The 25,659-nt window shown below is 47.4% G+C and overlaps 2 protein-coding genes across 2 annotated transcripts; both read left to right on the forward strand.

The window, feature by feature from the left end:
• The first annotated feature begins 12,525 nt into the window (after positions 1-12,525).
• LOC117842223 (ribosomal RNA-processing protein 8) lies at positions 12,526-16,476 on the forward strand. Its single transcript, XM_034722635.2, has 9 exons — positions 12,526-12,807; positions 13,270-13,331; positions 13,716-13,767; positions 14,090-14,204; positions 14,314-14,408; positions 14,887-14,993; positions 15,080-15,194; positions 16,010-16,054; positions 16,137-16,476. Exons 1-9 carry the CDS (start codon positions 12,586-12,588, stop codon positions 16,203-16,205), a joined length of 882 nt encoding a protein of 293 aa, XP_034578526.1. The 5' UTR covers positions 12,526-12,585; the 3' UTR covers positions 16,206-16,476.
• A 2,950-nt stretch (positions 16,477-19,426) lies between these two features.
• LOC140221664 (uncharacterized) lies at positions 19,427-22,478 on the forward strand. The gene is made up of 8 exons (XM_072291399.1): positions 19,427-19,433; positions 19,628-19,740; positions 20,854-21,021; positions 21,100-21,204; positions 21,324-21,411; positions 21,531-21,643; positions 21,894-21,948; positions 22,474-22,478. The coding sequence occupies exons 1-8, from the start codon at positions 19,427-19,429 to the stop codon at positions 22,476-22,478; spliced, it is 654 nt and encodes a 217-aa protein (XP_072147500.1).
• The last annotated feature ends 3,181 nt before the right edge of the window (positions 22,479-25,659 follow it).

Here is a 25,659-nt window from a genome sequence, read left to right on the forward strand (position 1 = left end):
TTGTACGCCGGGGTACATGAGATGAAGCTGTCCGATTTGACCAGCCTCACGCAGAGAAGGGACGAGCCGATATTCTCATATGTACAGAGATTCAGGGAAATTAGAAATAAGTGCTACTCCCTGGCCTTGACTGATGCACAGTTGGCCGATATAGTCTTCCAAGGTCTCCTACCTCACATCAAAGAAAAATACGCCTCACAGGAGTTTGAGAGCTTGAGCCAAATCGTCCACCGATTGTCTGGTCAAGAAGTACATTCTTTCGATCCACGGAGGAACTTCCAGAAGAAGGTGGCATACTTAGAAGAGGTAGAAACCAGAGAAGACACAGAAATCGGCCTTGCGGAATGGATTAAAGGGAAGAAGTCGATATCATGTCCGTTCGGCAAGAAGGAGCCGGAAACGTTCGGATTTGACACATCAAAGGCCGATAAAATTTTCGACCTCCTCCTCCAGGAAGGACAAATCAAGCTCTCGCCGTACCATACGATTTCTTCTGCCGAACAGCTGAAGAAGATGAAGTATTGCAAGTGGCACAACGCTACCTCCCATGACACGAATGAATGCAAAATCTTCCGGCAGCAGATACAGTCGGCCATTGAGCAAGGCAGACTCAAATTTGAAGTGCCAACAAAACCAGCCATGCCGATGAAGATCGACCAGCACCCCTTCCCCACTAACATGGTTGACACGGGAAAGAATTCGCTCCAAACCAAGGTGCTGACATCCGAATCGGCTAAAAAGAGCGGCGCCGTAGACCCCAGAAATCAAGCGGCGCCTGAAGACGTCAAGGGGAAATGGCGGATGGAGGACGATAACGACGGATCAGGAAAACCGCGCATTACTTCCCAATTCCTGCTCAACAAATATCAAGGGCAACATGAACGCTCAAGATCCCGGGAAGAAGCAATGCGGCGACATGAAGATCACTGGCGATGCCCGTTCATCATCCACTGTTGGGAAAGCAACCTCAAGTTACCTTCGGCCGATAATTGCCCGGAGTGCAACGGCCCATATCGTAACAATCGGCCGTTCAGCAGGTCTCGCTCCAAAGATGGGAGACCAGAGCCGATCAGCAGGAACTGGCACGACCAAGACGACCGGCGCCCTCCAGTACATGATCGGCTGGGGGGCAGAAGTGACCGATATGACCGGTCGGAAGGCAGGCGCGATGATGGGCCGGGGGGCATATTTGATCGACATAACCGGCCAGAAAATAGGGTCAGCGTCCACAGTCGACTTGAAGAGATGGCCGATGCTCGGATATCAGACGAGAACCCTTTACGACGCGGACCAGAATGGGAACGTGCTAGACCACGAACCAAACCGGTGAACCCCAGGTGGTGCCCCGATGGATTGACCAAGTCTCAAAAACGAAGAATCCAACGTCTCCGCCAGTGGGAACAGCAGGAGGAAGAGCAACAGTACACGACGGACAAGAAGAAAGGCAGGTCTCAGGTATGGCGCCCCAAAAGAAACGACAGAGGAGGCGACGAATCGGCAGCCGACATCGACATGGTTTTCATACTACCGATGGAATTCATGACTCCTGCCGACCGACAGGACATGTCGGCAATGGAAGAGCAGATGGCGCAATTAGCTTTGGAGCCAATGACAGCCACATTCGAGAAGCCCGAAGAAGACAAACGGCAACACCTGAAAGCGTTGTTTCTTAAAGGGCATGTCAACGGCCGACCCATCACCAGATTACTGGTAGACGGAGGGGCTGCAGTCAACATCATACCGTACGCCATGTTCCGGAAGCTTGGGAAGAGCGATGTTGACCTGACCAAGACAGATATGATGCTCAAGGACTTCGAGGGCAACGTATCCCCCGCTCGCGACGCTCTCTGCGTCGACCTCACCATCGGCAGTAAGACTCTTCCTACTACTTCCTTTATCATTAGTGGCAAGGGGTCCTACAACATGCTACTTGGCCGAGACTGGATACATGCAAATTGTTGTATCCCATCTACAATGCATCAATGCCTCGTACAATGGGTCGGCGACAACATCGAGCTGGTCACCGCCGATTCCGCATACAGCATCGCGGCAGCCGACACGCAGCAGTGGAGCTGCGAAACCGTCAAGTGCATATCCAGGAGAGTATGAGATACTGACTTCTTGAAGGTGTCCGATTTTGGCCTACAGTCGATCCGAGCAATCGGCTCCGAAGACTCAGACTAAAATGGATCAGTCCGCCCGAGAAGATGGGAAGCTGGGACACGGGTTCACGTCGGCCGATTCATTAGAAATGATAAACTTAGGCGATGGCACCAAACCAAGGCCGACATATATTAGTGCAAATTTAGATCCGGAATACAAATGTAAACTGATAAGTTTGTTAAGAGAATTTAAGGATTGCTTTGCTTGGGAGTATCATGAGATGCCCGGATTAGATCGATCTATCGTTGAGCATCGGTTACCCATAAAGTCAGGGTATCGGCCGTATCAACAGCCTGCACGGCGGTGTAATCCTAAAATCCTACCAGACATAAAGGCCGAAATAACGTGGCTAATCGAAGCAAAATTTATTTGGCAATGCCGTTATGCCGAATGGATCTCCAACATTGTACCAGTATACAAGAAAAACGGAAAGCTACGCGTATGCGTAGATTTTAAGAACCTCAATCAGGCCACACCAATGGACGGATACCCAATGCCGACAACCGATGTGCTGATAGATGCCGCCGCGGGACACAAGGTTATTAGTTTCATGGATGGAAACGCTGGGTACAATCAGATACTTATGGCCGAAGAAGACATACCCAAAACGGCCTTCCGATGCCCGGGTCACCTTGGTTTATTCGAGTGGGTGGTAATGACCTTCGGTTTGAAAAACGCCGGCACTACGTATCAGAGAACCATGAACTACATATTTCACAAACTTATCGGCATACTAGTAGAAATCTACATCGACGACGTCGTAGTCAAGTCAAAAGGACACTAGGAGCATCTGGCCGATTTACGACAAGTATTGGAATGCACTAAGAAACATGGGCTGAAGATGAACCCGAATAAGTGCGCCTTCGGCGTATCCGCCGGACAATTCTTAGGATTCATGGTGCACGAGCGGGGAATAGAGATCAATCGGAAGACCATAGCGGCCATCAACAAAGTTATGGCCCCACAGAATAAAACTGAGCTGCAATCTCTAATCGGCAAGGTGAATTTCATCAGAAGATTCATATCTAATCTGTCTAGGCGAATCCAAGCCTTCACACCATTATTAAAGTTGAAGCCCGACCAGGAGTTCATATGGGGGGAAGAGCAACGCAAGGCATTGGAAGATATCAAGCAGTACTTGGTCTCACCACCGGTATTGGTCCCTACTCACACTTGTAAGCCGTTTAAACTATATTTATCAGCCGATGAACGAGCTATTGGGTCGGCTCTGGTCCAGGAGTTCGAGGGAAAGGAACGAGTAATTTATTATGTCAGTAGAAGACTTCTTGACGCCGAAACAAGGTATCCTCCAGTGGAGCGGTTGTGCCTATGCCTTTACTTCTCATACACCAAACTCAGGCACTATTTGCTGTCAGCGGAATGTGTGGTCGTATGCAAGGACGACGTGGTAAAATACATGCTGTCACTGCCAATTTTCAAGGGACGAATTGAAAAATGGATCTTGGCTCTGTCGGAGTTTGACCTTCGATATGAATCGGCAAAGGCCGTTAAGGGTCAGATAATGGCCGATTTCGTTGCCCAACACTGCGGACCAGAGACTACCTTCGTGCAACCGGTACCTTGGACCTTATACTTTGATGGATCGTCATGTGGGGCCGGATCAGGAATCGGCATCGTTCTCACATCGCCTCGGGGGCAAGCTATGATTTTTCTCTGCCGATAGAAGCATCCGCCACTAACAATCAAGTAGAGTACCGAGCTGTACTGAAGAGGTAACAATTGCCAAGAGAAGTCAAGGCCGATTCTGTCGAAGTTTTTGGAGATTCCATGCTTATCGTGGATCAATTAACAGGGAAGTCCGAATGCAAGGACGATGTGTTGAGGATTTATTACGAAGATTGCCTGCAGCTTCTGAAAGAATTCAAGTCGGCAGTTATTGAGCACATCCCAAGGAATCACAACGAGGACGCCAACAAGCTCGCTCAACACGCATCTGGGTATCGGCCGATTCAAGGAGCTATGGCTCTAGAGCTCGTGGCCGATGACTGGCGAAAAGAAATTGCCGATTACCTGAAAGATCCATCCAAGAAAGTGGATCGGCGGGTACGTTTCCATGCTACCAAATATGTGTTACTGGAAGACGACTTGTTCTACCGAACAATCGATGGCGTCCTACTCAAGTGTCTAGGAACGGAGGAGGCTAAGACTCTGATGGGAGAAATCCATGAAGGAGTGTGTGGAGCCCACCAATTGGCACATAAGGTGAAATGGATGATTAGGAATAATGGGTATTACTGGCCGACGATCCTCGAAGATTGCTTCAAATATTATAAAAGATTCCAAGATTGTCAGAAATACGGGAATGTCCAACGAGCACCCGCATCGGCCATGAATCCCATTATCAAACCATGGCCGTTCAGAGGTTGGGGAATAGACCTCATCGGCCAAATTTATCCTCCGTCAAGCAAAGGGCACAAGTTCATTCTGGTGGCTACTGATTATTTCACCAAATGGGTGGATGCAATTCCGTTAAGGGCCGTAACATCGGTTGCCATGGTGGATTTTGTAAGGGACCATATCGTCTACCGCTTCGGCATCCCCCAGACTATCTCAACCGATCAAGGGACGATGTTTACATCAGGAGAATTCGAGGAGTTCACGGCCGATATGGGAATCAAATTGTTAAACTCCTCTCCGTATTATGCCCAAGCTAACGGCCAGGCCGAATCCTCCAACAAAGGGATAATAAAATTAATCAAGAAAAAGATAGAGGAACAACCGAAAAAATGGCATTTATGTCTGACTGAAGCTCTATGGGCATACAGGATGGCTTGCCATGGGGCCACCAGGATATCCCCTAATCAGTTGGTGTACGGTCACGAGGCGGTACTACTATGGGAATTGAGAGCAGGGTCGAGACGCACTTCGCTCCAGGACCAGTTAGCGGCCGACGACTACTCCTCACTCATGAAAAGGGAACTTGATGACTTGGCTGGTCAACGATTGAGAGCTTTGATAAGCATCAAAGAAAACAAGAAGAAAGTGGCCAGGTGGTATGATAAGAAGGTCAAAGTCAAACGATTCTCTCCGGGGGACCTGGTATGGAAGTTAGTGTTGCCGATCGGGTTGAAAGATCCTAAATTCGGTAAGTGGTCCCCTACGTGGGAAGGGCCATATAAAATCGACAGATGTGCTCCAAGAAACGCTTATATTCTGGAAACAATCGAAGGAGAAAAGTTTACTATGGCTCTGAACGGAAGATACTTGAAAAGGTACTACCCTAGTATATGGGTCGGAGCATAAGGATCAACCACGGTGAACAACACACAGCCGATACAAAAGGATTCGTCTAGAGAAAAAACGTAATCGTCCGAATTGGCCGACATATTTCATTCGGTACGGACGGTGGGTTACACGACCGACAAGGTACAAGTCGCCCTTAGAACAAAAAATAATTAATCACGCTTTTTCTAAAGCTCTCTCTCAGCCCGACCTAGTTCTATCAGAAGATGGATGTACTCTTCTTCTATCTCTTTCATCGAAGCCTCAGCTTCGACTTGACGGGGGAGAGGGTTACTCCGGTCCATTGCCGGGCGGGATGTTCCTGCTGCTGCATCTTCAAGAACGACTTGATGGGAAAGCAGATGACTTCTGTCAGCTTGAGGTCGCCGGTGGTCGTTGCCATCCAGAAAATCCCAGATTCGGCGAATGTCTGCAGGGACATGCTCTTGAAGTTCGTCGCGATGAGCCCTGATTAAGTCCTTGTCTTCTTGCGACAACGGTTCGTCGGAGTGCACGAGTCCGATGGCTCGTTCGAGTTCAGGGCTAAGGTGCCGCGGCTACGGAGAACAACAATATACGTATAGTCGCCGAAAAGGTGATTCCCTTCAGAGGAGTCAAACTAAGAAAGAGAATGAAGGCAAATCTTTTACCTGATTAACAGAGGAAGAGGTAGAAGATGAAGAAGACATGACTGAAAGGCGCACCGACGAAAACAGGTTGGGAAGGTGAAGCCGAGCTAGACAGGTGCTCTCGGAATAGGGACCTAGGCCGGTGTTTATAAGAAAGGAAGGCGTGGATGTTTGGTAAGACGCGTCCCATCGGAAGTGAAAAAGGTAATAAATAAAGGGGGCGCCGCGAAGGACGGTCAAAGGGGGCATTAAATATTTGTACAAGAACTGCCAGTACTTTTACAGGTCACCCAGAAGGGCATCGATAGCTTCGACCGCTCGGCGCCGGATTTGATTGGCAGAGTCAAGGACCCGTTGGTCATCCTCTGCTGATCCGGGGACTTCTGACATATGGCGGTGGAGTTTGAGGGCTTCGTGAGCCAGATGTTGCCTCTCCCGTTTCAGATCGGCGATGACAGAAAGGAGTTTCTGAAGCCTCTTCTCTTCGGCGTCTATTGCCTTGGTCACCTGCTCCATCTCCTTGGCAAGCTCCGCCCTTCGGCGTTTGAGGCGATCTATCGTGCCGACGATCCCCGGGCGAGAGTCCTCCAGAAAGTGAATCCGTTGATGCACCTCTTGAGCTTGATGCTTGTACGTGTCTTCTTATTCACGAGTCTTGGTCAACTTGACGCGATCGGCCATGTGGCGCAGGGCGCTAAAGACCGGAATCCTCATTGACTCGATATATGCGGCCGGCGCCAAGACCTCTTCCGCTTCTTCTGGTACTCGCCCGCTGACGTCACCAAAAAGTTGCCGAATCGGCGAGGCGTCTTCTACCAATCGGCCGATGTCCTCTTGAAGAAGGGATCGAATGCTTGCGAGTTTGGCACGGACGTCATCAGGAACGGAGGTCAAAGTGACCTGGCGAGAGGCGACTTCCTCGTCATCGGAGAGTGCGACCGCAAACGAGAAAAGGCTGTTGTTGGGGGTGTCCTATTCCTGAAAAATAGTGAGTCAAGAAGAAGAACAAATCAGCCGATGATGATAGCAAATCGGCCGAGTAAGGGTGAGAAATCTCTTACCTCCTTGAAACAGATTTCTTCAAACTGCGTTTGGGAGGCCGTTATCCTCGATTCAGGGGCTGGTACCATTGGTTCGTCAGAAGTAGAAGACTCCACTATGATTGGTGCTTTGCTCGGGCCAGCTTCCCGAAAGATGACCATTGGTTGGTTAGGTTGGGCGCTAAGCGTACTGGTGACCTGTGTCAAAATATTGAATAAGAATATTATCCAAATACCAAAAAAATCGGTTGAAGAGTAGCATACCTCGGCAGATGGAAGCGTGGGCGTGTTGATGACCGATTGGGTTGCTGCCGATTGTTGTGAGTCCACAGAAGTGATTTGTACAGTCTAAAATAAGATGAATCAGTATAGAGATGGCAATCGGTAGGATCAGACAACAAGTTTATCTGCATGGCTTCCACCAGTAATGATGCAGCGGCCGCCCCAGCTTGCGCGACGACTTGAGTATCTACTTCTCCAGCAACTGGAAGGGGCAATGCAGCCGAAGTTTCTGCCGATGTGATCATAGGAGGGTCGGCCGGTTCTATACGAGCTCGTACTCGGCGACTGGTCTTCTTGGTAACCTTCTTCTGCGCCTGCTTCGATCGGCCGGCAATTACATCCACGGAAGGGGCATCATAGCCGATAAGGGGGAAGATAGTGTATGGGTGATGGTCCTCTATCGGCCGGCCACTCCGACTGCGTGTTGGGGGAACGTGGTTTTCAGACTGAAGCAAACAGTAAGATGTTAGTGTACATATTTAACCGCATTGATAAAGGAATGAAAATTGGCTAGGGGAAAAAATAACTCGGCGTTTGGATCGATGTTGGCTGGATCCAGGAGATTGCAGTATGTCGATGCGGAGGCGCAGAACAGGTACTGTTTCCATTCGGCCCACCATAGCTTGAATGGTTGGACAGCAAAGGGGGCTACTATCCAGTCATTCAAGTCTATGGTACTGGAGTCTGGTATCCGATCTCGCAACCGACTATAGTCAAGACCCTTGGTGAGCTCATCTCTGAACTTTGCTCGGCCGATGAAGTATGCCTGAATCGGCAGTTGACCCATGCCGAATTGTCGTGCTGCAACGGAAGGGTTGTAGAATTTATATGTAGGGGCATCCTTTCCTGAGAAGAAGTTGGCCGGTAAGATCCCCGGTTTAATAAGTTCATCTGTGAGATCTTCATCGAATCGGCCGGTGGTTAAGTTGAAGCAAGAAGGGAGTTCAAAGATTGGGTCATCTCTCCGATAAGGGAACTAGACAGTTGCATCTTCATTGAAGCCATTATAAAAACACCGGAAGTATTCGGCCACCTTGGTAGCAGAGTACGAGCAACCAGAGAAGGCCGATGCCGCTTCGCCGAAAGACGTACACCGGCGTCGGACATTGGGATTCTCTGCCAATTCGACGCCGGGGAATGTCATGCGTTCCACTCGCTGCTGAGAGATCTCGCTCATGTACAAGTTCAGCCATAGGTTAATAAACCACCAGGGTACACCTGGGTTTCCAATCGGCTCCCCTTGGGATAACTTGATGCCGATTTGGTGAAGCATGTGGTAGGCTGCTCCCAGTAAGTGTTTTCCAAGAGGAACAGAAGTCCCCATCGATAATGCTTCGGCCAAAGCTTGGGTATTGGTAGATGGACCAGCTGCTCTCCCACAGAAGAAGTGTTTCTCTAGCCACATCATCAGGAAGGCCGTGTACTCTCTGTTCTCGACAGATCCGACCCTTTTGTTGCATCTGATTAAACCTTTCCACCCGCCGATTCCCCTTGTGTCCATCCGATGTGATGTTGCGGCTATAAGGCGGAAAGGGGTGTCCGGGGAAGAAATGTCCAGGCCGGTCAGCAAGACTACATCGGCCAATGTGGGGGTCATGGGTCCGTGTCCAAACAGGAATGCGTTGAGAGCATCGGACCAGAAGTAAGAAGCTGCCATCACTAACGGCTCATTCCGTTCCATTTGGGACAAGGATAGATCGATGCATTGGCCAATTTTAAGCTCGTCCCATTGGACCTTCTTGGAGGCGGCTATCCGATGGTACCATTCCCTTCAGCCGGGAGTTTCGTTCGGCCAAGACCTAAAGGTACCCGACCAGTGATCTAGGTACATAGTTGATTGTTTGAAGGGGATCCTATGGGTTTCCAAATTGATTAAGTCGGTTGGATCTGGGTTTCCCATGGGCCCAAGGCAGATAAGGCCGAGGTTTTCTGTAAGATGAATGGTGATGCGATGCCTAACCGCCTAAAAAGGAAAAAGGGGTGCGAGGGTAAGAAATAGATCTAAAGTAAATGCATTACTGATAAGGGAAAGTTTCGGTAATGACCTCCGGGATGAAGCTCCTCGTAATCGGCGGAGTCGCCGGTGCAGCTGCAGATGATGAAGCCGCCAGTGGGATCTCGGATGAGGCCTCAACTTTCGCCGATGGAGCTCCTTCTCCCGTCGATGGAGCCGCCGCCGTCGCTGCTAACATCTCCGCCGAAGGCGTCATTTCCGGGGCTTCGGGTGTTGGTAAAGTGCCTGAAGGTGCCGCCATTGGAGGAGTAGGAAGGAATGTGATAGGAAGAAGGCGTCAGAGAGCTGGAAGACTAAGGAAAGTGCTGGAAGCCTGTGCGCTGAAGAAGAAGGACGTGAGCTCGTAAGGAGTGCGGGATGTGCTGATATTTAAAGAAGGTCTGAGGAGGGGTAAAAGTGGAATTTTTACCACGCCGGCGTTTCGAGTTTTTCGGGAGTAGTGGTTGTCGTGGGCGCCCATTTCAAAAAGATTGCAATCATCAGGTTGGAGACCGCGAAACGGAAGGATATTTTCATTGCATCTGTTTCGGACGGGAAGTTGAAAAGAATTTCGAAGTAAAGACTATGTTTTACTCCGAAACTGAGGGGCATGTGTTGACGCCAGATTTTGACACGAGTAAAATCGGCGGAAGAGATTAGAAGATGCGGCGAGATGCAAGGGCGACGATTGGAAATCGGCCAATTGATGCTACAGTCGAGGATCGACCGATTGGTCCTTGGAGTTCCACCTCACCCGACCCCTGAGGTTTGGGATCGGACGCGCCCGACCCTCCAAGGGAGGATCTCCGCCTCGCCCGACCCCTGAGGTTTGGGATCGGACGCGCCCGACCCTCCAAGGGAGGATCTCCGCCTCGCCCGACCCCTGAGGTTTGGGATCGGACGCGCCCGACCCTCCGAGGGAGGATCTCCGCCTCGCCCGACCTGATTTTCCAGGGTCGGAGTGAGTCTGAGCCCTCGACATGCGGGTCCTGATCGATTACCCCTTGCCCAAGAGGTGATCGGCCGATTAGAAGGTTGGAATAGTTGGGCCGATGTGGGCTTAAAAAGGATTATGAAGATGAAGAGGGAGTCAGCCCATGAAGCGCGTGATAATAGTACAAATCGTACTTGTAAATATTTGTTTTCTGTTTAAATTTAGGGATAGAGTTCTAGTCGGATAAGAAGTCGTTTGTACGGGGCTATAAATAGCCACCCTCGTAGATCTGTAATCATCATGAACTCAATACAACAAACTATTGTTTCCTCGTACTTACTTTCAAGCAGGCGACTTCGCCAACACTTTTTCCCTTTTTCACGAGTTCGTACGGGTTGGCGGGGCTGCATCAACTTGACCTCCGGCCAATTTTGTAAGTTCCGTTTATCGAGTAAATTCTAAGCTTTAACTTCGGGCGCATCGCTGTCGTTTCGGTTAGATTTATTCATCAGTTATCGATATTTACTAGAATTCTAGGTTTTACCTGTTGTTCTAGTTTTATCACCAGTTATCTAGCTAGGAATCAGTAAATTTCGGCTTTTCTTGTACTTCGCTGTTTAATCTACCTATTTCATGCATAGCCGATCAGATCTGTTCCTAGTGTTGCTACTGTAGCGTTGTTTAGATTACTCTAGCAGTTTTCTTTATAAACGTTGCCTGGTAGTCGACTGCATTATAGCCGATTTCTTTATTACTGCAAATCGGCCGATTCGCTGATAAGCTTTCTCGAGATCGGAACCTTAGCCGATCGCAACCTCTGGGAATTGACACGTTTCTTTCCTTGCCAATCAACAGGTTAGATTGGCTGGCACGCCGCGCGAACCGCACCAGGGCAATCACCCGAACAGGAGCTAAGCAGATTCTCCCGGGTCGTCTGTCCGACGCTGGGAATTCGATCAACTGATTTCTAGCGCCAACACAAGCTTATCTGATAAGCCTGCTGGCTAGAGAATCTGCTGTCTAAATAAGCAGGGTGTTTGGCAATCCTGATTATTTTGTGTCGATTGTCTGTCCTGGTTGGTAAATTGACCTGAATGCCCCTCAACACTTCACCGTTTCCTGTTTGCTCTGCGGCCTCTGCCCCTTTTGTCCCCAGTCCCCACGGCCACCAGGGTGGAGACAACGCGCGCACAGCAGCAGAGCAGCTGGCGACTGGCGGCGAGAATGATGCCGGGACCGGGGAGCGCGTGGGCAGTGCAGGCGGCAGGGGCGGCCGGCGGCGGAGGGCGAGCCCAGGGGTGCCTCGTCGGTTGCAGGAAGGTGGGCGGCGGACGGGAGCCGGCATCGGTCGTGGGAGTCGCGGGAGGCGGCGCTGGAGGAAGGGAGGCGGGCAGGGGCGACCGACGGCGGAGGGCGAGCCCAGGGGCGCCTCGTCGGTTGCAGGAAGGTGGGCGGCGGACGGAGCCGGCAGCGGTCGTGGGAGTCGCGGGAGACGGCGCCGGAGGAAGGGAGGAGGGCAGGGGCGGCCGGCGGTGGGGGCCAAGCCTCGGGGCGGTGCCGGAGGAAAGGAGGTGGGCAGGGGCGGCCGGCGGCCCGCCCCGGGGTGGCGTCGGAGGAAGGGAGGAGGGCAGGGGCGGCCGGCGGTGGGGGCAAGCCCAGGGGTGGCGCCAGTCAGAGGGTGGCGGGCGGCGGACGCACCCGGCGGCGGGCGCGAGGAGCGGACGGCAGGAGTCGGTGGGGGTAGCGGGGGTAAAAATCGCGATGCTTACCTGAGAAGCGCCCCCGAGCTCGCTTACTGGATAAGCGGTGCCCCAATTGTTTTTTGGATTGTGGACTAAGCGGCTTAGGGGGTAAGCGAAAAATAAGCTAGGTGTTTGGGTGGGCTTATTGCTTATTTTCACAGATAAGCGGGAAATAAGCGGATACAAACAGAGGCTATAGGAGGTGAAATTACGCGGGAGGAAGAAAAAAAAGCTGAAGGCCATCGGGGATTGGGAGTGCGACCTAGCGGCGGAAATTTAGCTCGAATGGCCGCTGGTATTGGGCGCGCGAAAAGATTGGGTACCGGTTTGGGCTACCGTTGGAGAGGGTTTTTTTTGTTTGCTCCCAATATTGGCTCGAATGCTCTAACGGCAAAAAAGGGAGCCGGCTAAAGGACACGGCCTCCGGCCGGCCCAGCAAGGGTATTGGCGGCCCGGGTTCCGGATGCAGCAATGTAGCTTTGCGATAGTGGGCCACAATGCCAGCCGCACAACCTGCTAGAACCAGGAACCCTCGCGCAGCCTCGTCGCGTGCGTCCCCATGGAGCCTCCGCAGGAGTCCGCCGCCGGTGGCCGCAAGCGGCGCCGGCGAGGTGGTTCCCGGAATCGCGGGAAGCCTTCGTCATCATCGCAACAAGCGCCTCGGCCAGCGGTGGCGCCCCCACCGCCGTCCTCCCCTCCGGCGAAGCGGCGGCGTAAGGACGGCGCCGGCCAGGCCGCGGTCACGCCCAAGCGAGACAATACCTCGATAAAACTCGACAAGGTAACCTATATTACTTGGATTGCAGATTCCTAGGAGTTTATGGCCCGGGGAGTATTCAGGCAGCGGAGGGGACTATGGAGACTTCGTCGCTTGCAGTTGCAAGCTTTGTTGAGCTGCTTAGTGCGAATCTTTACAGTAGGTTGTGCTCGGTGAGATGATGGATGTATTGACGTTCGTGTAGGACGAGCAATTCTTGGTAATCTTTTTGTGTATCTAATTACTATATTTGGGAGCGCCCCAATAGGCCATTGTGCTTCGTCGAGTCTAGTGTATTGCTCCAATTCGCACAATCACATTTGGTGTACATTTGTTGCTAATTGAAAAATCTAACAAATGTTGCGAAGTCAGTAGGGGATGTTAAAGATGGCTTGATATTTGGCCTCATGGGGTCTTCCTCCTGTTTCCTTCTTTGGTTGTTTTCTTTGAGCAAATTAATCAATTTGTTGTTTGGTGACATTTTAGATGCGTGCAAGGTTATATGGTGGCCATTTCAGAATGCTAAACGAGACGCTGTACACTTGCAGGTTCACATTCTACATACCACACCTCTATTTGATTGTGTTGGATGGCTTGAATGCTATACTTTCTGGACTGTATATAACAATTTTAGACAACAGTTGGGCGTACGAATTTGTATGTTAAGATAATATAGTTACATGGTTTTGTTTCTACTAGCTCCTACTCTCTGTGCAAATACTGATAATTATCATTCATTACAGTGATGGGGGCTATGTAGACTATCATTGCCCTTGATATTTTCACTGTTTGTTGTGCCTTGGACTTGCCACTGTTAAATAAAGCATACTATTCTGAATTACTAAAAGGGCCTTTAACTCTTGGAATTCATAGATAGCAGAGATCTTTTCTCGCATGTTTCAAATTTTCACACATGCTGTTTATCTTTCCAGTGGGCAGGATGCATTTGACTACTTCCAAAAAGACCCTAGTCTTTTTGATGTGGTAAGTTATTTTTCTTCCCTGTTTTAATACTGACGTCTGCTAATACTAAAAGAAAATTCCATCTTGCCATTGTTTCTAGCTAACATAAATTTGGGGTAGGTGCGGATGCGCATAATTGATCTCCTGAAAACTATAAGTACAGTACTAGACTCATTTTATTTATTTTGTTCTTTAACTTTTTAATATAATTTGGTTTGCATAGTTCATCAAGAATTTCTTGCTGTGATCATTGTGCAAAAAGGATTTGGCACACTCTGAGTCAAGGAACTAATTAATCACGTCCATCAGATTACATGCTTGAATTCACGTTACTCTCTTTTAGTATCATACAGGATATCAAGAACAGATGTCACGTTGGCCAGAGCAGCCAGTAAATGTAATAATCAATTGGTTGAAGAGTCATAAGACATCGTGGACTGTTGCTGATTTTGGCTGTGGTAACATTAATCTTACAGCCCTGAAACTTATGGCTTTTGCAAGTTTTTTTTCCCTCTTCCATCTTTTTGTTTACCGCGTAATTATAAGAATGCAATTTACGCTTTGCAGGCAACGCAGCAGTTGCAAAAAATGTGAAGAACAAGGTTTTCTCCATTGATCTTGTTTCAGATGATCCTTCAGTGATTGCTTGTGATATGGCTCATGTAAGCACTGACAACCTAATATCCTAATACATTTTGATGCATCAATTGAGCAAAAAATGCTTTATGTATTTTTTTTAATATGACATAATTGCATCTGTGTCGTGTTCACTGACTTATAGGAAATTGAATTGTCAGATGACTCAAATAATCAGAATGACAAATCATATTGTTCATTGTTCTTGTTGATGATTATGATCTATGCCTTCACTTCATCAAATGAGTTCCTATGATTTTTACCATTTCTCTTTTTGAATATTTTTTAATTCCTAATACTAGTAACATGCAAATGAATTAATTTATGACATAGAACTTCCCTATTACAACAGGCTGTTCAAAGGGATCTTCTGTTTTTCCATCAAGTATTCTGGTTTTCCCTTGTATGAACCCAGGAATATTCAAACTGAATAAAATGGGTGCCAAACCTTCAATTGGTGTTCAAATCATTAATTCAACTAAACATTTTTTCCCACCTCTGCAGACACCATTGGAGTCGTCCTCTGTAGATGTTGCAATATTTTGTCTTTCTTTGATGGGGACCAACTATCCAAATTACTTGGAGGAAGCAAATAGGGTTCTCAAGCCAAGGTCTGCTTAAATCATTAGCTGCAGCAGCTCTTACTGCAAAGGGTTTGTGCCTCCTGTTTTCTTTACTGATAGATTTCTTTATGCAGTGGTTGGCTTGTTATTGCTGAAGTGCGAAGTAGGCTAGATCCAAATAATGGAGGCGCTGATCCTGAAAAGTTCTCTAAAGCCATCATCCAGCTTGGCTTTTCCCTTGTTTCAAAGGTTTGTATCTTTAGTATTTACCTCAGCTGAGTTATTGAGTTGAATTATCATGATGAGGTACCTGTATAAATTTCCTACGAGTACTAAAACATATGCATTGGTTCCCTACTGACCCAATCAGTCTACCCTCCGTGTATGTAAGACCGATCGTATGACCCATTCATGAGCTGATAAAAAAGTAACTCAAATGCTTGCCTTGAATTTCTTCAATTTGAGACTTTTGTTCACTTGCAGTTGTTGGCTGAAAATCGATATCTCATGCTTACTGTAGAATAAATACATTTCATTAGCAATGGAGATCCATTCCATTCACTGTTTATTTGCTCCTGGTTTATTTTTATTGCGTGCATGATGTCTGACACAAGGCGTGTGTTTTAGTAAAAACCAAGTGGCCAGCACTGTATTATTCATGTATGTTAGTCCTGCAGAATGAAAATAACTGGGTACCCCTAAATATATGGTGCTGCTATGTGGCTTCAGTGCATAGATTAATAGCAGAATAGCAGATTATGACTCTTAGAACTATACCCATTGCGTCTTTGCAATGTGATTCAGAAACTAATCAGCTTGTTGACTACTCTCTTTGCGGAGCTGATATTGTAATGGTGGTTGTGAAATGCTTGCATTGATTTGTGATTGCCATGTTAATGGGCTCGGAGTTTGTTCAGTCCCTTTCATTTTGGCACCTTACATAATTTCTGATATAAAATGCATTTTGTATTGATAAAATATTTCATGTTAGCTAAGCTTCATTTGCTTGGAAATAGATTCGTTTGATCATGCTTTCTAATTGGTTGCTGGTATCCTTTCTTCAGGACATGAAAAATAAAATGTTCGTTCTGTTCTACTTCAGGAAAAAGGTTAGTTGCAACTTTTGCTGATTACTGTCGCGCCATGATTCGGCCTTCACGCTGAGCTCAGTGGCTTGCCATGACCCTGCAGGAAAAGAGTAAAGTGGCAAAGAGAATCGACTGGCCCCAGTTGAAAGCTTGCATGTACAAACGACGATGATCTCATATCCGCCCGTAAAACTGTAGTTGCACTGGACCTCTTGAAAAGTTACTTGAACCGATGCATGTTGTCTAGATTAGAAGGTCTCTATTGCCAGGCTTTGACACCTCTGTTTCGTGTTTCGTCCTATTCTCACATTGGCCGTGTCTTTTGTGTATTGGACCTCGCAAGTGTGATGCGATGTGATCCGGAAGTAATAAGTTTATAATTTGCCGTGTGCGGACCAGCGGACGAATCGTCCGGTCAAATTTTGATGCGCTTGTTTTGGAAATCTTGAGCGTTCTCTCAAATTTTGGGTGCCGATCCAGCGTCTACAGAATCGTGCAATGCATCAATGCATGTAGGGGGTACGAGGACGGATCGCATGCAGGAATGTGATCCGATATTCCGAGCAACACAAGATTGCGGTTCTCTCGTGAGGCCATTTGTTCACCATCTGGCATCAGTTCAGCGCCAAAGAAACAGCACAGACGCCGCTCATCTCTCAACTAAACCTACTTCGCAATGCCCCCTCCCGTCGGGCGGCGCCGCCGCCGCGGGCGTGCTCCTCCTCCCGGTCTTTCTCCGGCGAGTCGACGACCCTGGATCGACATTAACCGTCCCATGGGGGAGCTAAGAGCCACTCTAGGTGAGCAGCCATCTTTCTCTCTCTCAATCTCACCCAGTTAAGGATGATGAATGGAAACCCTACACCGGATGCTGGTTCGACTGCGGTGAATCAGGCACCGGGGAGGGCCTTTTAGCCTCGGATTCGGATCCATTCCAGTTCCAGGGCTGGCTCCACGCTTTTGATATTCGGATGAACGATTGGTCTGCATGCATCCTTTTTTGGACCGCGCTAACGCGCGACGCTCGGCGCGAGCGCGCGACCCCCCAGATCATGCCAATACCCTTGAAAAATCCATGCTAATGCTACCACGTGTCCACCAATTAGTTTAGGAAAAACTATCATAGCGCAGGTGAGCAGAACGTCGCCATTAATGGCGTTAGTGTTGGAAAACTGGTTTCATTTTCTTCAAATTGCCATAACTCTCTCCTAAGATGTACTTTTTAAAATCCAAGAGATGTACTTTTTAAAATCCGTTCGCACATTTAGACCATGTTTGGTTCTTTCCACTTTAGTCCATGGACTAAAGGGTGTTTAGTTCAAGTGACTAAAAGTAACTAAAACCATTAAATGTTATGACAAGATTATCATTTAGCCCCTCTCCCTACCCGCCTGCTACCCTGTTCCCTCCCAGTCCTTGTTCCCCTCCATCCTAATCCTTCCAACCCGACCAGCATCCTCCTCCATCGCCGCGCTCGTCAAGGAGCCACGCCTGCGCCGCTTGCCGGGAGGGAGGCGGAGCCCCACGCCCGCTATGGCCACCCTCTGGCGCGAGGGAGGTGGAGCCCCACGCCGGCGCGACGTCGCCGCTCGCCGGGAGGAAGGTGGAGCAGTTAGTTGGTGGCATCGCCGATGAGGGCATCCATGAGGCCCGGCGCGCCCTAGGTCCTCGACGAGCGCAGCGATCGGAGCAACAACGCCTTAGGGCCGGGCATGAAGATCTATAGCATCTTCTTCAAGCTCTGGATCTGCCCCCCCCCCCCCCCCCCCCCGCCGTGGCACCCCCGGCGAAGCACGTGGTTGGTGCTGCGCGTGCTGCCTGTGGCCGCCGCTGGTGCTGGTGGGTCAGATGTTCCTGGGCGCCGGTGGCGGCACGAATGGGTGGACATTAGGGAGGGGAGGGGACTGGACCGGTTGCACGGCCTTAGGTGGCGGCGGCGAGCGGCTGGAGCTGGGCGGAAGTGCAGCGGGAGGGACGTCGGCGGCAGGCGGAATGGTGGCGAGGGGCTGGGCGGGAGGGAGGGTGGGAGAGAGAGGGGGTAATAAATGAGTGGCAGTGGGAGTCCAGAATTGGTTTTAGGACCTTTTAGGAGGGGTGGGGGGACTACAAAGTTTTGAGCCTCCTAAAAGTTTCAGTCACCTTTTAGTCCGACTGTTTGGCTCTTTAGTCAGTTTTTAGTTATCTTTTAGTCACTAAAATTTTAGGAGGTGGTAACCAAACAGAGCGTTATATTTCTTTAGACGAGATCTACAAAATAAGATCCACGATCGATATATTTTAAACAAGTTATATTGATTGTAAGTAGTAATTTATGTACAAACTGTGTAGCAACTTATGCATAAACTTATATACAGATTAATAGACGACTAAGGGATAAGGCTACCCACGGGTCCCTACCGATCAGGATACTGGTTGGCCCTGACAGGTGGGCTCACCCGACCATACCGTGTGGACCAAGGCATGAAGATATGTGGAGCACAAGCTTGGAGGCCGTGCGAACGAATTCTGCTCGGATATTGCATGATATTTGTTGTAGTTCGACTCATATTGCTTTCCATGTAACAACCGATTAGGATTGGATCCTATTCGATTGCAATCCTAGGTCGTCAGCCTATATAAGGTGGCTAGGGACGCCCCCCGAGGGTACGGAAACTTAACCCAATGCACTTGCAATACAATCCACAAGAACACATGACTAGCACTACAATCCACCAGAACACATGACGTAGGGTATTACTCTTCGGAGGCCCGAACCTGTCTAAACCTTGCGTCACTGTGTTACCATTCGAGTTCTTTATCTTGCGATCTTCTCCGCCTATAAATCTACCACCTAGGTAACCCCATGGTGGACCGCCGGTCACTAAATCCGACAACGGATTGCAATGTAACAACCTATGTAGATGCAATGTATCAAAATTTTACAACGATTACATATAGCAACTTTTGTTGTATGCTACAAATTTATAGAGGCAAATGTATCAAGTTATGTAAAGATTGGATAACAAATTGTGTGTAAAAATATTATGTAGTATGTAGTAACTTATATGGAGATAACGTGATAACTTGTGTAGATATATAACAACTTATAGAGGTAAACGATACGAGGAAGGGTAAAATTATTTTTGTAACAATTTATATACATAATTTGTTGATAATTTTACATACAAGTTGCTACACACTTAACACATAGGTAGCTACTGTACATTTAATATAAGTTGTTAGTTTATAAAAATTATTTTAAAACGTATGCGGATCTGTTACGATGAATACAATGGTGCGAACGAAATTGAAAATGGACATCTCACTAGAAAGTTAACGTATTTTTTCAAAGCAAAACACGAAACAAAAATACGTGGGTTACGACACCTACCCCTAACCAGACTGTAGCAGGCTATGCCCGGTAACGCACAAAAATTGAGAGGGCGGCGGTTGCTCGGGCCAAATCAAAGAGGATGGTGGTTTGCTCGTGGGGGTCTACTGGGTGAATCAGTTGCGTGATTGCACTCCAGCGCGACTGGTCGGCAGATAGACTTTTCCTTTTTTTCTCGGTAATCCAGCTTGCTTGATTTTGCTTAAATAATCCTGTGTTCGCAGGTGATAGCTTTGTGGATAATTGTGGGGTTGTCTTGCTGCTGTTTGAGAAGCCCACTGGCTTCACAATTTTTTGTTTTTATGGCATCCACCTCTACAGACCAGACGCACTAGAAGTAATTTGATCTTCCGTCATTGGTTGTCTAACGATGCACTTGCTTCCTAGCTCAATCTCTTCATCTATGTTGACCTAATAGGGGATGTTTGGTAGCACTCCACTCCACTCCACAAAAAACAACTTTACTCTACTAACTCCACAAAACTTCCTGCCAAACACGTCCAACTCCACAAACTACGGCTCCAGAAAAAACGTGGAGCTAGGTGTCAGATCCATGTTTTTCCTGAGTACCTTAGGGGGTGCTCCAAAAACACCAATTTCATATCTCCTCGTGAAGTTGTGGGTTATTTACATACTATTACCATTGGTTACACAACTTACCTCTTTGTTTCTAATTTTTTAATCCACTTGGCCTGTCGCTGTTTCCTCCCTCTTGCTGCTCGGTAGGGCAGGCCTCCCACGGCACTGGTGCCCACCGGAGTTGCCTGTTGGACCGTGACGCCGCTGCATCCATTGAACCGCGCCGCCGCTGACCGCGGGACCCCGCTGCTGCCACCCCTAGGGCTGCGCGCCCCTACCCACGGGATTGAGCCGCTGCCGCACCCTATGCTTCTGCTGTGCCGGGGGATAAGCTCGACTGGGGCAGCTATGAATGAGGAGGTCGATGTTGGCAGAGGAGAGTGGAGGAGAGAAATTAAAGGTGACTGTCACACGAGTCCTATTTACAAGTGTATAATAGACTTTTCACAATAAGACCTTCTGTTTCTAAAGCTGGATACGTGTTTTTTTTGCTAAATATGTGGACAACTCTAATTTTTTCTTGGAGTTGGTGGGGTGGAACTGAGGTGGAGTGGAGCTAAAAAATTTGAAGTGGAGTACTACCAAACACCCCTAAGTCTTATTTTTTTATCCTTGTCTCCAGAGTACGTGGAAGGGGCAAACGATGTGAGTGGTCATCTTCCCTTCTCAGTTTTACCACTTATTTCCTCAGTTGCTCGTCGCACAAAATTGATACGATCGACATGTTTTATCCTCGTTTATCACCTTCCAGTTTGTATCTACTGAATTGAAAATAGGTCTAGGCTGCCCTGACCGATGCATTGCATGGTATTTGATTATTTGTTTCTTTTTGCCCCTGAGCGTGCTAATATCTGTTCATTTCGTTTATCAGGTAGTTTGGCTGAAGGAATTTCAAACTTTTGACGACAAGTCCAGTGCCATTGGTGTTGGTAGTGGTGTTTCCAGACAGCTTGCTGAGATGATCGTGAAGTGGCATCGCCCCGGGCAGACATTGGTTGTTGGAAAGAGGGAATATAAATCAATCATCGAATCAAGCTTGGTGAGTATAAAGCTCCTTGTTTGCTTATACCTACGATGATGAACATTTTGAGCGCAATTTTTGGTTGACTTCTTTCAGGGAATACCTTGCCTGCATGACGAAATTGTGATGGAGCTAACGTGGGGCATGCAGCGTTTCATGAACAGGTTGGTGCGCAAAGAAAAATCAGAGCTGCCTAATGAGGTCTGTGTCCCTATGAGCGCGCACTTGGACTCCTAAATTTTCACAAGCCTTGGATGCAATCTTTTCTGTTTGCCTCTGCATTTTTCTTTCAGTGATGAAACAGCACTCTTTGTATCTAGGTAAAAGAGCAAAGTGTCGTGACTGCATCCGCCTTATTTAACTGTGATGCCTTAGAGGAGAAAGAGGACCTAGCCTTGCGCACTTTTTGTCGCTACCTTAAGGATCGGCGTGTTCGCTTCAGCTTATTCAGCCGGCTTATCAGCCACCAAACATTATTTTTCTCTTACAAAAAATCAGCCGTTTCAGCTTTTCAGCCGGCTTATAAGCTGAAGCGAACATGCCCGATGTGTCTGGCATTGAATCCAAGAATTGGGGCGCTCTGAAACTTGCAACTGCTTTTAAGATCATATGCACCCATGAAATTGGTGATGCAGATGAGGTAGACCATACGTGCTACTCCTTCCGTCCCAAATTACTGTTCGTTTCGATTTTTCTTGATACATAGCTTTTGCTACGTATCTAGACATAATATATATCTAGGTGCATAGCAAAAGCTATGTATCTAGAAAATCTAAAACGAATAGTAATTTGGGACGGAGGGAGTAGTAGGTAAAAATTGTGTTCTCAGCTGCTGCTTGCTATGCATTTCATTTACACGTAATGGGAGAGTCTTGTCTCGTCTCTTGCAGATGTTTTCAAAAGATGTACAATCAAAGTTGCTGAGAGATGCAGATGGTTACAGAGGTAAGATCATAAATTATGGAGCTTGTTTGAGGACGTACCAAGCATTGGTCTCTGCCCATCGATGCATGACTCAAAACAACGGTGTATTGGCCTCCTTGGTTAAGAAAGCTGAGGAAGCTCACCGAGCCCTTGTTTACTTCCCAAGTTGGGAGGTGCCAAATTGGTATTTTGCCATAAATGCGACACTGTAGCGTTTCGTTTGTATTTGTGAATTATTATCCAAATATTGACTAATTAGGCTTAAAAGATTCGTCTCGCAAAGTACAACAAAACTGTGCAATTAGTTTTTGATTTCGTCTACATTTAGTACTCCATGCATGTACCGCAAGTTTGATGTGATGGGAAATCTTCTTTTTGCATAGTGTCAGAGTTGGGAGTTTGGAGGGAAGTAAACAAGGGCCGAGCTGAACTAGTGGAGAAACCTTGCATGTACAAGCGACGGCGACCTCATATCCGCCAGTAAAACTGCTGTAGTTGCACTAAGATATCTTGAAAAGTTACGTTGAACTGATGCATCTTGTCCAGGTTAGGTCTCTGTATGTCAGGTTTTCCCACCTCTGTTTCCTTTTTCAACCTACTCCCTCATTACCTGTGCCTTTGTACTGGACCTCACAAGTCACAGGATCACTTGACCTAGTGGCTGGTGCAATGCGATGTGATCCAGAAGCAGTTTATAATTTGCCCATTCTGAAATAATATCGTGCAAATTTCGTACACGGTCCAGTGGGGGAACGCCCTGAGCATCTTTTTTTATTCTAGCTAGGGTTTGTTTGAAAATGGAGGCTCTTGTTTAGGGAAATCTCGAGCGTTCACTCCAACTGTGGGCGCCCATCCAGCCTTTCTAGAGGAAAATTCCTCCCTATCTACGTCTGAAGTGGTGGTTCTAGATGCAGGTCACTTTTGACTTGGGAGGCCGGAGAAAACGACCAGTGCTGCGAGTGACCGTTGCTCCCACCGCGTTTGGAACTTTGGGTTACGTCCGCGACCCGTTCGTCCATCCGCCTGCCACCTCCTGCTTCAACCGTAAGCAAAGCTCTGCGGCTGAGGACGAGGACTCGAGGTCCGTTGTACAGTTGATGACAGAGATAAATAAATGGCCGCCAAGCTACAGCTGCATTCAGTGACGTCATCGGCATAAGGAACCAAAGCCTTGGCCTTGATGAGCATGAGCATCGGATCCAGACGAGTGGAAGAAGAGAAATACTCCATTTATTTCAAATTATAAGTTGTTTTAGTTTTTCTAAGTCTAGAATTATATATATATCTAGGTGCATAGCAAAATCTATAAATTTAGAAAAGTCAAAACGACCTATAATATAATTTAGGATGAAGGAAATACGTGGCATATGCAAACCTGCATTAGTGAAGAGTAAATTGGAATGAAAAGAATGCACGGGTGGTGCTTGGGCTTGCGGTCGATGGGCTGGGATCCATATGCTAATAAATTGCAATTAGGCTGTGTTATTAATTGTGATATCATAATAATGCCTTGTCAATATTAATGTTTTAAATAGTGGGATATAGTATTTAACTGGGAGATATGCTAAGCCGCTATAGCCTGCTGTTTGGTACAATAATATTATGGTGGCAACTGTTGTAAACTACTATAGCGCCGATGGCCCTACTATTTAACATAGTAAGCAATATCGATAAGCGTGATATGAAATTAGCAAGAAGATATTATTGTTTTTTTAGAAAAAAATAAGGAAAGGAAAATGGACGCAAAATAGAGTGGCGGCCAAACTTTTTCAGCTTAATTAACCTTGATTATTTTGAACAAGGATGTTCATCTAAAAGCTATTTACTACATATTTTTAATTCAGTTATTCAACATGAGCTCGAATGGTTAGCGGAGGTGGTTGTACCGATATGTGTTGACATCATTTGTATTTTCTTAGTAGTGTGGCTATTTCTTTCAGTATTACTAGGTTATGGTGGTAACTGTGTTTGATAATTTCAATATCTACTGACAGAATCCCTTGTCGACATTTTCAGGGTAATTACGCGCGATTGCACAGGCATGGGATCGGAGCGCCAATATCCGTACTACTTCGTACGAAACGTAGAACGTGTCCATACTTCGTGCAAAACGCAAACTCTGGCTAGTCACAAACTCACAAACCGAGCAAGTACGAAAACAAGTCAAACATTAAAAAAAACAAAAAAAACAAATGCCCCACGAGCACCACCCTAATCCCAAGAAATCCGTCCGTGCTCTGCATCCGCCAAGTGCCCCCTGTCAGACGCTCGGACCAGGCATTAACAAACCGATTAGCTCGACCAAGCCATGATTAGGCGCACGAAGGCAGATCCCGCGTGCTGCTTCGCGCCACCTTCACTCTCGGTTCCTCGCACTCGCACACGGCACATCCACATCGATCCGCTCCCTGCGACCGCACGTCGCCATCGCTCGATCGCCACGCCCTCTCTCCCTCTCTCTCTCTCTGGCTGGCCAGATTCCAATCATGAGCGAGCAGAGGGTTACGTGTGCAGGGCCAGCCTCAACATCATATCATATTGTTCAAGGCGCGCGCGGCGGTGAATATTTTTATTGGTAGAGGCAGTGTCTATTAGCTGAGCTCGATCGTCTGGAGCCGATGGGGTTGACGCTCACCCGAGCCAGGGGTTTTTTCGATTATCCTATGGCGAGTCAACGATCTCACCACGCGGGAGGATATTGAAAACAACTGTAGAGAAAAACAGTTTGCTTGCGTCGAAAAAATGTACGAGGAGTGCTACTTTGGAACAAGAATAACTTGAGCGTGCATGGTCCTGGCTAACCATTTTCATTTTCATTGTCTTGTAGTTTGTAAATTATTTTAAAAATGTTATCATCGATGCGTTTTACAGATTAAAAAAATATTATTTGTAATCTGGTGCGCCTGAGCTCAATCGTCATCTATGAACACAAGAGTTTCCCAGCACGAAGAGAGAAGTACTACCAACAATTTCCCCGAATAGGAAGTTGTAAATATCGATTGTGGAAAATCTGGTGCCTAATGGTCAATTGTAGCTAAATGGTGCTTTCTACATATTTTTTTAGACGCTCAAACACACATGGTACTGCCAAATAAGACAATTAGTCGTTGTTATCATAATAGTCTATGTCCCCTCTTTGTTTGTTTTTCCCCCTCTAGCCATATCTTGAAAAATAGTTTAATCCCCTGAACCACGGGCCCGATGATTAAAGATTAGGGATGATTAAAGATTAGGGAAGCCAATCTGATCTGTTCGTTGGCGTGTTTGGACCTTTTGCACACCCATCGTTTTCAATCCCCAGTTTCGCGCACATCTTGTGACACCAAATTGCCATTTCTACCAACACTGCTTCTACCCTATCAAATCCTATTGTTTGTTTGCATACTTAAGTGCTTGGTGACCTTGACCGCACGAATCTGCAATCCTCCACTATTTATTACAACCAATTCCAGTATGAAAAAAGAGAGGTTCCATACCGGTAAAATGTTGAATCGGTCCTCCCAAGAAGTTATCATGTTTTGTACCATAGAAACATAGTATCATTTAACCACATACTCCGCTGATGTAGAATATTTATTGTATTTGAGCTCACACTACATCTTCTATATTTTTTTTAGACCTGAGCAATATCATTTTTTGCAGAAATTCACTAAACCAGGCCGGCATGTGTTGGTCCAAATCGTGCCAAATCTGCTAGTTATAAAACTGCTTGACTTAGTAATTTGCTTATAT

The sequence above is a fragment of the Setaria viridis genome, chromosome 1 (genome assembly GCF_005286985.2).
Source record: "Setaria viridis chromosome 1, Setaria_viridis_v4.0, whole genome shotgun sequence".
NCBI lineage: Eukaryota > Viridiplantae > Streptophyta > Magnoliopsida > Poales > Poaceae > Setaria > Setaria viridis.